We start from the raw sequence: 15,040 nt of genomic DNA on the forward strand, positions 1-15,040 counted from the left end.
CACGTCGATGATTCACGGTGAGGTGGATATATCCATGGCGATTCAGGTGTGTGTAGCCTTTCCAGCGGTCTGATAGGATTGTAGTGCCAGGGTTGATGTAACGCTTTATCAGAGAGAGGAGGGTGTGATGGTTCCTTCTGTTATCAGGGCACTCCACCAAGAAACATTCTCCAGTAGTTCGACTGACACCTCCAAGCAACCACTTTCCAACAACACGTCTGCCAGAGTTATATTTCCGTTTCCCGAACTTGCTTTCGTCGACCTCGACGATGTGACCATCACCTCCTATTTTTCCTCCCGCCCCATTCTGGATCAGGTCTTCTGTCATACACTGACGTAGGGTTTTGAAGTGTGATCTGACATGTTTAGGGGGCATTGAGACGATTCGAGCAGCATCACAGGCGGTCGAGCGGTTGCAGAATAACCACAGAAGATGGAGGAAGTTGATGAGTGAGATCTTTCGCTTGTGATCTAGCGCTGGATGACACTGTCGCACACGCTGGCCAAATGCCAGTGCTTATAGCAATGCGACAATTGACCCCCCCGACAATTGACCCCCCGACAATTGACCCCACGATATTTCATCATTATACTTTAGTACTAAATATCTTATTTAAAATTCAGAGAATTATATTTGTTAGGTAAAAAACGGAATTTGTATAGTAACCATGGTAACGATGATTACTACATGAACTTGCACGTGCAAAGATTTGCGAGCATCATTTTGATTGATTATGTGGTATTTACATTTACGTTGTGCTTTACATTTACAATTTGTTTCAAATAACAAGTTTCAAATAGTAGCCGGTTAGTAGCCGGCTAGTGACCGCTTTTCAAGTGTCGGCTAGTAGCCGGTTTGGAACTAGAAGGTCCGCTTTAGAGCCGGCTAGTGACCGGTTAGTAGCCACTTGGTGGTTACTAGCCGGTTAGTAGCCGGTTAGTAGCCGGCTAGCGACCGCTTTTCGAGTGCCGGCTAGTAGGTCCGCTTAAGAGCCGGCTAGTGACCGGTTAGTAGCCACTTGGTGGTTACTAGCCGGTTAGTAGCCGGTTAGTAGCCGGCTAGTGACCGCTTTCTAAGTGCCGGCTAGTAGCCGGTTTGGAACCGGCTACTAGTAGGTCTGCTTTAGAGCTCGGCTAATAGCCGGCTAGTGACCGGTTAGTAGCCGGTTAGTAGCCACTTGGTGGTTACTAGCCGGTTAGTAGCCGGTTAGTAGCCGGCGAGTGACCGCTTTTCAAGTGCCGGCTAGTAGCCGGTTTAGAACCGGCTACTAATAGGTCTGCTTTAGAGCCGGCTAGTGACCGGTTAGTAGCCGGTTAGTAGCCACTTGGTGGTTACTAGCCGGTTAGTAGCCGGTTAGTAGCCGGCTAGTGACCGCTTTCTAAGTGCCGGCTAGTAGCCGGTTTGGAACCGGCTACTAGTAGGTCTGCTTTAGAGCTCGGCTAATAGCCGGCTAGTGACCGCTTAGTAGCCGGTTAGTAGCCACTTTGTGGTCACTAGCCGGCTAGTAGCCGGTTAGTAGCCGGCTAGTGACCGCTTTTCAAGTGCCGGCTAGTAGCCGGTTTAGAACCGGCTACTAATAGGTCTGCTTTAGAGCCGGCTAGTGACCGGTTAGTAGCCGGTTAGTAGCCACTTTGTGGTCACTAGCCGGCTAGTAGCCGGCTAGTAGCCGGTGTTCATATGGTACTGTGCAGGGACGTTGCATAGACGTTGCATAGACGTTGCATAGACGTTGCATAGACTGACCGTGCAGGGAGTGTGCATAGAGTGTTCATTGTGCAGGGACGTTGCATAGACGTTGCATAGACGGTTCTTTTGTTGTTGCACGGACGTTGCATAGACGTTGCATAGACTGTCCGGAGGTAAACGACCAAGTTGCCCATAGTAGTCTGATCGTTTTCTTTCCTCTTGATAAATACTATTATCTTATTGACAAGGGTGTGTTTTCCACAGCGATCGAACTAGCCGGAAGAACCGGAAAAGGCCTGAAGTTCTGCAAAGAACAAACATGCTACATTCAATATCAGCCGGATATGGGACCGTTCACAGAGGCAATATCAATTTGTTCCTGGATCAAAAAGTTGCAGACTGGACATGACACCGTTTGGTTTGGATATTGCACGGCTCAAGGTGATATACTGATAACAGATAGCGGCCGATATAACCGGTGTTACACAGCTTCCGCCCCTGGCTTGACGAATTCGGATCCGTGCCAATAGGAGTATGGTATCATCTATGCTCAACTTGGAGTCGATCACTAAACACAATGAGCATCTACAAGGATGGCAACCTCTTAAAAACTGATTCAAAAGATTCCACCGGAGACCCGATTCCTCTGAATGGCCAGCTCCTCATCGGGAATGCTTGCAATGGTGTCAGTGGAAGCCTCAGTGGACGGGCTGCAGGATACCAATTTGGAGGAGAGATCACGAAACTCAACGCCTTTTCCAAAGAACTCAGCGCCGCCGAAATAAAAGCGATGTCAGATGCAGGGATAAAATCGAACATAGAGGAGACATACGGGGAACAAAGACACATCAGATGGGAGGATATCTTGCTAAAGCCAAGATCAGGGAATGTAGCAGAGATAGTGATAGACACAGGAGATGCTAACGTTCTAGGTAACAATTCACGATCCCATCCAAAGCCTATTAACTCCGTAACCTTAATCCAAACCCTAATCCCAACCCTGATCCCAACCCTAAACCCAACTCTAATTCCAACCCTAATCCCAACCCTAACCCTAAACCCAACCCTAATTCCAACCCTAATCCCAACCCTAACCCTAAACCCAACCCTAATTCCAACCCTAATCCCAACCCTAAACCCAACCCTAATCCCAACCCTAATCCCAACCCTAAACCCAACCCTAATTCGAACCCTAATCCCAACCCTAACCTTTGCCCTAAAATACTTAATCAAGATATCAAACCAACAGAGAACTGGAAATGAGCAGGGACTCGTACTACAGGAAGGGAATATTAATGTCACGATGTGCGACATTAACCTGCCCTACCTGCAGTTATATAATATCATCAGCTTTTATATGTAATCAGCTGATATCTGGCCCCGGACAGTCTGAACGTTACTGCTGAATTTTTACCGGGGCCGAGATTCCCAAAATGGGCCGATATTGACCGGGGCCGGGATTAAGCCGGGATTGCGGTCGAGACTTGTAACCCGGCCACAAATTTCTGGTTAAATTCGTTAAAAGAACCGCTTTAAATAAAATAACTCATAAATCTTGAACTGAAACTAGAAAAAAGAAGGTTCGAATTTCGAAAGATCGGTTTACCAATTGAAGAAAGATATTTGAGTTCGATTATTCGATATTATACTGTATTTCGTTTTTCTCGTGTACCAGAATTTTAGAGCATTTTTTAAACAATTTTGTTTTAGTCCGATTGCACAAAAGTAAAAACTCGTTTTTCTAGATACTTCCAAAAATATTCTTGAAACTATCCTGGCAGTGCTTATTAAGCGTTTAAACATTTTCATCCCGACAAGGAAGCAATTAAAGTACATGGGTCACCAACTGGTAGGCCCCTAATCTAGTACTACTAGTACTACTTACTAGTTACTAGTTACAACCTAATTACTAATTACTAATTGCTAATTATCAATTACTAATTACTAATCCAGTAGATGGTAATTACTCTGACAAAAGTCTCAAGTCTGCTCCTTCAAAATATAGACCACTCCCCTTTAATCATGTGTATAATAGGAGACGTCTATATAAATATTGCTGGGCGCGACACCTGTCATGAGTTTATTAATTACACCGATTGATTTATTGTTGGTGCGCGGCGCTACATTGGTCAAATGAATCGTAAATTTTACCATGCACTCATTAATGGAAAACATAGTTCTATGAAAATATTTTGCACTTTTAAAAAAGTTAATCGTCTCGCCTAAATGAAAACACTATTGCCCGGTGCGCAACACTTTTCACTTCAAATAATTATTGGCACAACTACATTGTAAGAAAAATTGATCGTGCGTGGTATAACCGGGGCGAAATTCTTGTTAAATCAATTTTCATGCAGTAAACAAGAAAAGCAGTCTTTTTGAGCAGTAAAAATGTTGAAATATATGTATATATCTACAGGACTAGATTAGATATAACCGTCAGCCACATTCCTCTAGAGATATCCCGGTTTGTATTCTATTTCATCGAGATGGGTGGTATGGTAGAAGGTTAAAATGAACCACCAGTCGCCTATACAAAGTGGGGGGCTAAAGATAAAGCTCATGTATCCAGTGGCGTAACTTAGGGCCCCGCAGACCTGTGCGGGGGGGGGGGGGGCGCCGTATAAGGGGGGCGCAATTTTCCTGAATTTTAGGCCCTTTCACTGAAAAAACGCCTTATTTGTGTATTTTCCTGTCCAATTTAGCGTTCGGTGGACGCGAACAAAATATTTGGGGTACCTTTTTTGCTTCAGGGGGGCGCAAAAAGCTGTAGGGGGGGGGGGGGGGGGGGGGGGGGGGGGCGAGAAAAAAAGTACCCGACCTTTTTTTTTTTTCCTTTTTTTTAGGGACACAAAACATTTTAGGGGGGGGGGGGGCACTTTTCGTCACTGAGCGGGGGGGCGCCAACAGGCAAAGTTACGCCACTGCATGTATCATGTAAAATGAGCTTAAACCAGATTCGGTAGATCATTGATAGATTAATTTAATGGGCGGTAAATATATGAGTTATTCTTTTCTCTAAGGTTTTGGTTTTTAAGAAAAAAAGTTACACCATAATTTTCAATTCTCATTTTTACTTATATAATAAAATTATATTGTTATTTACCATATGATTTTTGTAAACATTTGGCCGGTGTACCAAAAGCCGGTCCCCAAACTACCATACGTCAAAAACAGACGATCTGAAAACATACTTAGACTTAAAGTAGTACAGTGAAAGCAGGATTAATGAACGAATAGTGTGACATTATGTTCTCAACCATGCAAATTTAGAAGTCCCTACATGCTGTTCTTTCTGGCTCCATGTGCTAGTTAGGGGTCTGAGGTATCCGAAAAATCATGTTTTGAGTACCCAAAGTGTTCTGGGTGCCAGGAATGAGGTTATTAAAGCGGCGAAAATGACCGATTTTGGACTATTTATGAGCTTTTTTGCCCATTTTCATGAGATAAAGAATCAGGAAAGCTGCTCTAGATGATTGAAATGGTTGATACCAATGAGGATACACCCAACACACATAAATAATCGTGATATATGTGATTTTAATGAGAAAAATATGATCTCAGGGCCCATTTTATACCAAAATTTGCCAAAACCACTCGCACTTGTCAAAGCTTCCTCATTTTAGACACATTTAATGATTATTATGGTATCTAACTTATGGTGGATCTGATAGGAGTATGTCTTAGCTTCATTTTAAGCCATCAATGAGCATGCTGGTGTGTATGAAAGTACTTTAATCCTCCCGTCCATTGATATAGTCTGGGCAGTGGGCCATGCGCGCGCGCGTTTACAAACATGAATTTTCTCCCTCAGTATCTATCTAAAGCTTTTAAAGACATGATTTGAATGCTATCCTACTCAGCACATGAGTGCTACAGGATGGTGAAAGAATTTCTATAAAAAATCATTAAATGTGGAAGATATGAGGTCATTATATGTGTGTGCGCGCGCGCGCGCGCACGTTTACAAACTTGATATCCTCAGTCCTTCCACATATACTGAGATTTTGTTTCAAACTTAATTGACTCTGAACCGAAATTGCCAGAGGAAACAGATAGTGTAACTCAGAAAGACCACAAATGGATAGTTTGTGAGATATTGAGGTTATACTCCAAAAAATTTACAATCATGTCACACCAGAAAACCCCTATTTTTGGTATATTTAACCTCATATCTCAAACGCGCAGTACTGGATTGAGCTAAACTTGGTCAGGTTTTGTAGCCCTGACTATCCTCGATCATATGGAACAGGAATAAAACTGTTTAGATGTTATATCTTAATTGTATTAGGCACTTAGTTCTGAAAAGTGAGAATGTCATTAATACTGCTTTCACTGAGTACTATTCCATGCGGAATGCGGATACAATGTTCATGTCAGAGAGCAGTGCTGGTTTCTCTTAATAAATAATATTGTTTGTTTCGTAAAGAATAATAGTTAGTACTCCGTAGTAATATTATTCATTGTTTAATGAGCTGACGTGTCAAGGCAGGTCACAAACCTGTCAGTTTTCTCGATAGTTCGTATAGGCGTAAAATATTTAGCTTAAATTAGAGTATACTTATACAGTTACAATATCGAATTCTATGTATGCTACGGTTTATTTTATTTGTTGTGTAATCTAAAAAAATATGTTGCTTGTTGCTCGTATTAACTATAAAACTGTGCTCAACAGAACCTTACCCTTAAAAGTAAACAAATTGCCTCACTTCTGTCTATTGCTGAACACTAACAGAACCTTACTAATAAAGTAAGCAAATGTACCTCACTTCCACACGAGAATCAACATCTATGAAAAGTGACATCAATCTTACTATTCTGGAGTCACACCCCTGTCACAGTGTGTGTAAAACCATCTCAAAGAATTATCTAGATTTGTACAGCAGGGGCCCCGGTGAGACTAAATCCACCAATGTCATGGTTTTAATCGTTTTAGACAATAGCTCGGACAGTTAGAGAGCCAGGTTGTCCGGGGCACGATTAGAGAACAAGGGAAAACACGCTCTCTCGGCCTGGCAGGACCTATTTTATGATGCTTCGTCTCCCCGGATTTACATACCCAAGATAAACGTTATAATCTTTCTAAAACAATAGCTCAGATTGTCCCGGGCACGATTAGAGAACAAGGGAAAATATGCTCTCTCGGCCTGATGCTTCGTTCGCCACCCGTTCGCCAGCTACACCAAGAAGCTACGGTAGGCAGGGGCAGCAGCGGTCCCCGGATTTACATACCCAAGATAAACGTTATAATCATTCTAAAACAATAGCTCAGATTGTCCCGGGCACGATTAGAGAACAAGGGAAAATATGCTCTCTCAGCAAGCTCGCTTAGTGCAGCTCTTCTTCACATATATGTTTTGTCCCATTTAATGACGCTTCGTCCGCCTCCTACACCAACTGAAGCTATCGCAAAGAAGCTAGTGCGGTATACGTTGTGTAGGTGCAGTGGTATAATTTTGAGAATACTCATTTATGTAATCGAGCATTTCCTGGTTTAAAATCATTTGTCGATTGTAATTATATCCGTTGATACTTGTTATTAGTCTGCTTTAAAATTAGCGTTTTTAATTTGTCGTGGTAGAACTTATCGATAAATATTAACAGTACCATATTACATAAGCGACGTTAAAGTGAAACTAGAAATCAGTCTAGGTCAAATAACTCTCAAGAACGAGACAAGACTTCGACATAATGAAGAATTGCTTCACTTTATTGATAATACTATCAATACTCGGACTAACTTCTCAAGGTAAGACATGTGATATGATATGAAATTATGTTTTAATTAAGCATTGATCTCTCGACTCCTTTTGTCATAAGATACCTATCATATTAGTCAGATCATTTTCTTTCCTCTTGTTAAATTTTATAACATAACTTATTAACGAGAATGTACTTTCCACAGCGATCGAACTAACCGGAAGAAACGGAAAAGGTCTGAAGTTCGGCGACGATGGAATTAGCTACATTGAATATCAGCCGGACATGGGACCTTTCACAGAGGCCATGTCAGTATGTTCCTGGATCAAAAAGTTGCGGTCTGAACATAACACCATTTGGTTCGGATACTGCATGGGAGGTGAAATAGTCATATCAGATAGTGGAGGATGGAACTATTGGTTCGGATTTGGCCCCACTTGGCTTGACCAATTCGGATCCGTGCCAATAGGAGAATGGTATCATTTATGCTCAACTTGGAGTCGATCACTAAACACAGTGAGCATGTACTATGGTGGCGATCTCTTAAAAACTAGTTCAAAAGGTTCCACCGGAGTCCCAATTCCTCTGAATGGCTTTCTTGTCATAGGGGATGATTGCAATGGTGATGATGGAAACAAAGGTGCAGCTGGAGGATTCCCCTTTGGAGGAGAAATGGTGAAACTCAACGTGTTTTCCAAAGAACTCAGCGCGGCCGAAGTAAAAGCGATGTCAGATGCAGGGATAGGATCGAACATAGAGGAGACATACGGGGAACAAAGACACATAAAATGGGAGGATATCTTGCTAAAGCCAAGAATAGGAAATGTAGCAGAGATAAAGGTTTCAGCCGGTCCAGTTCTAGGTAACTTGACAAATAAACCGCGATAAAATCACAACCAAGAGATCTAAACTCTCTTAGGTTCCCTTAACGCAAAAACGCGAGGAATAGCGCAGAGCAAGCATAAGAGCAGTGGTTCTTGGCTCCTGAATTGAGACGATACAGGCTAACCGCGTAAACCATATAGCATAACCTTAACCAAGATATCAAAGCACATAATCGATAGTAGGATTAACTAAATCACTTAACATGGTAAATGTCTCTGAAACTAAGAATCCTGAATTGAGCAGAGACTCGGATTATTAGGATATATATATTATTAGTCAACCACAACTATCAGTAAAACAACGCCTTGACTTCAAATGTCGGTAAAATGTACCTTTACAGTCATCCTCAAATTATTTGTTATATAGTAGTGTTGAAAGTATTAATAAATATTTCGTTGCTGTACTCCTACACATTAAAAGTCGGTGTTGATTAGATCTTCGAAATTCTTTGCATCATTTATTAAACATCGTTATCTCAAATTATTTGTTATATAGTAGTGTTGTATATATATTATATCCCTCAGAATTGACAAGTTTATATATATATATATATATATTATATCTTTGTTTTCAGTGGCGCGGCGTCGAGCTAGTAATCGCAAGGTTGCTGGATCGATACCCGCCATCGGCAAAACCAACCCTGATGATTTGAGCCATACTGATGAGTCCTAATAGGACGAAACACTGTGTCTATGGATAAATATGCTCGCCTAGTTTACTAAGCTTGAACACTCTAGGGAATGAATAGATCTACCGCTCAGCTTAAATGCAAAGCTCCTAACTTGTAATGAGTTTGTAGAGCAGTCTGGTACCTATGTAATTCCCTCATCATTAAGGGCTTGGTGGCCCAGTGGCGCGGCGTCGAGCTAGTAATCGCAAGGTTGCTGCATCGATACCCGCCATCGGCAAAACCAACCCTGATGATTTGAGCCATACTGATGAGTCCTAATAGGACGAAACACTGTGTCTATGGATATATTATATCTTTATATATATAGTACAGATAAAAGTGACCATGATCGTCGTGTCAACTTGAACGATGAAACGAAAATTTCAACATTAATTAAGAACGCGCTCAAAATCACAGACACGAAAATTTAACTGACTCTTAATTAATCTTGAGATGAAATGAAAAGGAGGCCGATGCCAAAAATCATCGATGTAACGATATATCTGAGCTAAAATATATGTGTTTTATTATTTTAGAATTCTCGTTTTTCTCACGCACTAAAATTTGTTAAACCTCCAACATTCCAACGCGAAGGTTTGAATAAGCATGATCTGAGTTCACTTACCATCATAGATAACATATGCCTTATCGGAGCAGTTGAGATCTTGCCCGAACTTGTCAATTCTGAGGGACTGTGTATCCACCACGTGTATCTCTAAAAGTAAACAAGTTAGGAGTATTTAGGAGTTATTAGAAGTATATTTAACATTGTGTGAAGACGTTCAGTCATTTTACTCAGGGCTGGTGACCGGGATTGTGAGTACAGAGTGCTGAAAATAGCACTCTGTGCTCTAAACAGCATTTAAAGTACATTAATATAATTATACTGGAGTCTGGACACAAACTACCGTGCAACTGACCTGTAGCAAAGTGTTGAGCTAGAGCTGCTAACTCAATACCCCCGCCCCATATTTGTGGGTTCTGTATCCACGTGACATATTCCTCCCTTTTCTTGCCTGGAAAAACATGAATTTAGGCGAGAAGTGCCCAGTCTCATATTAAACCGCGATCTTTCAAGTTTTATATTAACTCAAATTAACTGGTGATTCGTGACTTTATAAAATCAGCGTATTCCTAAAAAGAACCTCTCCTAAAAACAAATAACCGTGTCCAAAGAGACACATATAAAAACGAATCTTTGAGTTTGACACAAACATCTCTTAAAATTAAATAATCCTTGAGTTTATAAAAACAAATCCTAAAGTAAGTTAAAAGATAACGAACCAAGCAGAACGTCAGGGAACTGGTCAGGACAGCTGAGGACGGTATCACCTACAACGCAACGCAGTGCCGTGGATATTGACTTTCCAGTATCACCTGTACACAACATTTCAACATTTCAACATTTCAACATTTCAACATTTCAACATTTCAACATTTCAACATTTCAACATTTCAACATTTCTAATTAATATTCCAAGGCTTTCGTATGATATTTAGTAGAATGCGCTCATAACAGCGCCGTTATGTTTAATTAAACAATCGTACTGTTAAGATAATTTCACACATATTATTAATAATATGTATAGTATATATACTACAGATATCATTCAGAACAAAGAAAATCAATATAAATTTCAAAGATATAATAAGAGTAAAATTAAACCTTGAAATACAAATCCGATACTGGCAAAGAGACAACTGTTATCTGCCGGAACTACCCTGAAATTAGTAGTCAATTATCAGTCATATAAGTTATAAGATCACGTATCAAAACAGCTGATATCGATACAGAAAAAATATTGAAAAAACACACGTGATTTGAAGAACATTATCAATTATATAATTAATAATAATAATAATTTGTATTATAATAATTAATAATAATAATAATTTGTAGTAGTGTAGGATTGTTTGAATTTCTTTTTGCTAGGTTTTATAATATTTATTTGTATAATTTGTGATTGTTCTCCCGGTTTTCTTCCCTTGCGTAGCAAGCCCTGTCTCTTGTAAAAACAACCTCGAAAGATTTGTAGATACACATAGTCTCTACACCTTTACCCTCTGGTCCCTAGGGTCAGCTGATCCCGGGCCAGAGGAAAACTACCGACTGCCAAGGTTTGACGCCTATGCAGTCGAGACCTCTTATTGAGACCCTTTATAATAATAATAATTATATGATATTATTGAGAGTATAATACACTGTAGATACTCTATATTTAGTTTATTATTCACTGGATACTGTAATAAACACTTTTTACCTGGTCCTCTTATATCTCTTCCCTTGCTATGCAAGCCCTGTTTCTTGTTTATACAATTTTTAACCCGTATATTGGGTAGACTGTGTATTTGTTATGTATTTTATATTATACAGTTTTGTGTACAAGTAATTATTGTTATTTACTGGACTAAGGGGTATACATGTGTTGGAGTTTTTCTCTTATTTTTCTTCTCTTGCTCTGCATGCCCTGATTCTTGTATAAACATGATGTTTGTTTAAATATTGTATATTCTTGTATTGATTGTGGTATTTGTGGGTCAGATTCAGCAATACCCAATGGGTACTTGCTGAATCACTGTTTTATACACTCAGTAGCCAGTCCCTGTGTTCCGTCCCTTGCCCTGCAAGCCCTGTTTCTTGATTATACAGCATTTATTTATCGTGTATTACATTGTAGTATGTAATAAACATTTGTAGTAGTGTAGGATTGTTTGAATTTCTTTTTGCTAGGTTTTATAATATTTATTTGTATAATTTGTGATTGTTTCTCCCGGTTTTCTTCCCTTGCGTAGCAAGCCCTGTCTCTTGTAAAAACAACCTCGAAAGATTTGTAGATACACATAGTCTCTACACCTTTACCCTCTGGTCCCTAGGGTCAGCTGATCCCGGGCCAGAGGAAAACTACCGACTGCCAAGGTTTGACGCCTAGGCAGTCGAGACCTCTTATTGAGACCCTTTATAATAATAACGCTTTATTTGTATACCGCTTAGGCCGTATAAGCGACCAAAGTCCAAAAAATGGAGTTGATACTGGCCAACAAAGCGGTGCAGATAAATTTACCTTAGTAGTCCCTTTTCTAATCAAAAATTCAAATTTATAAATTGTAGATTGATCTTAAAGTCCTGCGTCCATGACTACTGAATCACCAAAAATACTGTTCGCACATACAGGATAGGCTTGATGAAATAGATGGGTCTTGAGAGCCTTCTTGAAAACATCTAGTCGAGAGATGGAGCGTAGTGAGTAGGGAAGTGTATTCCAGATTTTAGGAGCAGTGTGAGAGAAAGCACCAGCTGTAGCCCTCAGCCTTGATAAAGGAGGGCGTTCCAGTAGGAAGAAGTCATGGTCCATTCTGACATGATGTTTACTAGTGTCCCTAATTTTGACCATTGTCCTTAGATATTCAGGAGCACAATCGTTTAGGCACTTGAAAACCAGTAACGCTATCTTGAATTTGATTCGCATTGCTACAGGTAAGAAGTGTAATTCAATCATATAGGGTGTGATGGGCTCCTGTCTCAACTTCCCGTGAAGTCCGAATATGAATCTCACAGCAGTATTCTGCACTTTTTGAAGTTTCTGGAGAAGTCTTTCAGAAAGGGCACCATAAGTAGCATTTCCATTGTCCAGAATGGAATGAATTGAAGCGTGTACCATTTGGATTTTGAGCTCCTTACTCAGTTTGGAACCTATTCTGCCAAGATTTCGCTGATTTACATAGCAAACTCTGACAACGTTGTTGATCTGTGCCTCTAAATTGAGATGGTTGTCAAAAATGAATCCCAGATTCTTTGCTGACTTGGTAGGTTTAATGGAGCATATGTTGTCAAGATTGAATTCAACTTGTTTTGGGGCTTTGGAGTTTGTAGAGATCTCGATTATCTCACTTTTATTGTCGTTGAGTTTCAGGTAGTTCTCACTCATCCATGATTTGATGTGCTCGAAACATTCTTTCAATTTGCTCTTCATAGATTCAATGGCCATGTCTTTTTTAGGATCAAATGAGAAGTATATCTGAGTATCATCAGCATATAGATGGATTTGGAGACCATGCATACTTGCAATATCTTGTAGCTGTTTAGTGTAAAGGATGAAAAATATAGGACCAAGAATTGAGCCCTGAGGAACTCCAATCTCGAGGTCACAGAGAGAGGAATATTCACCCTTAACACCAACGATAAAGGATCGATTTGACAGGTAGCTTGCAACCCATTGAAGAATAATACCACTAAATCCATAGCTATGTTCGAGTCGTCTCAAAAGTCTTTTGTGATTGATGGTATCAAATGCAGCTGACAAGTCAAGAAGAAGAAGAACAGTATGACTCTTCTTGTCAACTTGGAGGAGTATATCATTATGTACCTTGAGCACTGCAGTTTCACAGCTCATGTTTTTCCGGTAACCTGATTGATTTGCTGCGAAAAGATTGTTCTTATTTAGGTACTCGGAAAACTGTGAGTGGGCACACTTTTCTATAACCTTGGAAATAAAACTGAGGTTACTCACAGGTCTATAGCTTTTCAAGTCGTCTGCATCTAGAGAGGCTTTCTTTAGGACTGGTCGTACTATAGCAGACTTCAGAGCATGTGGAAAATAGCCCTCTTGGAGGGATAGGTTAACTATGAGGTTGATATGAGGGAGCAATTCATCGAGACAGTGCTTGAGGAGCCATGTTGGAAGAGGATCGAGTTCACACGACTTATTATTCATCGTCTTAGTAATCAGGGAAAGAACCTCTGATCGAGTAACTAATCTGAAAGCTGTAGCAGAGCATGGTAGAGAACTATGTGTATCATTAGGCATCTCTAACTCTTTTACAAAAGGTTTGTCTTCAGATTGACTATCAGCACTGGACAGGTTTTCCTCTGAGATAGAGTATAGACCCATAAATCTTCTTTACTTTATCGTCAAAGTAGTTTTTGAGACTTTTAATAACTAATTAATAACATAATTGTAAGATAATTGTACTCACTTTCTTACGATTGATCTGGATACAGCCCTCGGGGCTGGTTCACCTATACAAGAGAAAACGTCAAAAGGGCAATTTGGTTAATATTTTATTTATGTTTATAAACATGCAGCTCGAAACGCAGGTTAGAGTTTGGTCGATACTCCAGATATCTATGAGTGAAAACAATCTAAAACTTGAAATGTGCTTACTGGCTGGCTGGTTTGTTAAGGGAACATGGTTTGATGAAGGAGCAGATGAACCGTTTGATGAAGGAGCACCTTTCTCAACGTGTACTGCATCACCAGATCTTATTCCCAGGTTAGATAACAACGCTGACTTTTCCTCTGTGTCTATAAGTTTCGGGGGAAATCCACTTTTCACTGAAAAGCGATTAAATTAGAAATAACCTAAATACAATGAACTATTAAAAAATCATCATATCATGAGAAAATGAAAGCAATCGAAAACAATCTTATACAACTTAAATAAAAATGAACTTTTAATTGACAATCCATACATTTCTGAGAATTCATTTCAATCTGCGTGATGTTCTGAACAGCTGTTTGCAGGTCGCTGAGGGTACTCTCGGTGGTCAAATCCCTCAGGACCGAGCTGCCTCCGCTGTGTGTACATTTCAATATCTGAGAGAGATGTTTTTAGACAGAGTGGCAAATTATGATGTATTTTATATTTTGTTGAAAATCACGGCACGAATAAAATTATTGAGTTGTGTCAAGTATGGTTAATGGCTCAACTAGACTCACTTTACATAAAAATCATATTTTATAGACTACATTGTAAATGTAATTAAAACTTTGGATAATTATCTACTTACAATGTTAGGCATAGCCAGTATTTAAGAGGTAGGTCCAAGGTTGCTAAACAGAGAGAAACTAGTTGAACTCGAGAAGTAAAGTTATCATAGAACAAACATTCCTAGAACAGTCTGACAGAAGTATTAGTTTCGATCATTTCAAATTTAAAAGACAATCTTTGAGCATTAAATTCGAAATCACTTAAAGGATCGTACAATGCAATTTGATCATTCGATTTATCAGAATCTAAATTTATATGATTTTTTGTTCAGTAACAGGCGTTCATTAAATGTCAACAAGTTTTATAATCAAAACAATATAATCAAAAAC

General features: G+C 39.7%; 2 protein-coding genes across 2 annotated transcripts in view; one reads left to right on the plus strand and one right to left on the minus strand.

Annotated features, from left to right (window-relative positions):
- Positions 1-14,841, minus strand: part of LOC134814122 (uncharacterized) — a 29,739-nt gene extending 14,898 nt beyond the window's left edge. Inside the window, exons 1-8 of the mRNA XM_063822158.1 lie at positions 14,731-14,841; positions 14,413-14,536; positions 14,105-14,275; positions 13,917-13,959; positions 10,609-10,664; positions 10,227-10,319; positions 9,863-9,958; positions 9,568-9,657 (exon numbers count right to left, since the gene is read on the minus strand). Of these exons, the coding sequence (XP_063678228.1) occupies positions 9,568-9,657; positions 9,863-9,958; positions 10,227-10,319; positions 10,609-10,664; positions 13,917-13,959; positions 14,105-14,275; positions 14,413-14,536; positions 14,731-14,742 (685 nt within the window). The 5' untranslated portion in view covers positions 14,743-14,841. The remainder of the gene's footprint in view (positions 1-9,567; positions 9,658-9,862; positions 9,959-10,226; positions 10,320-10,608; positions 10,665-13,916; positions 13,960-14,104; positions 14,276-14,412; positions 14,537-14,730) is intronic.
- LOC134814119 (3'-5' RNA helicase YTHDC2-like) overlaps positions 1-15,040 on the plus strand; it is a 138,134-nt gene that overhangs the window by 32,566 nt on the left and 90,528 nt on the right. The window lies entirely within an intron of this gene.

Source organism: Bolinopsis microptera, chromosome 4, assembly GCF_026151205.1.
Source record: "Bolinopsis microptera isolate Bmic1 chromosome 4, MBARI_Bmic_1.0, whole genome shotgun sequence".
Lineage (NCBI taxonomy): Eukaryota > Metazoa > Ctenophora > Tentaculata > Lobata > Bolinopsidae > Bolinopsis > Bolinopsis microptera.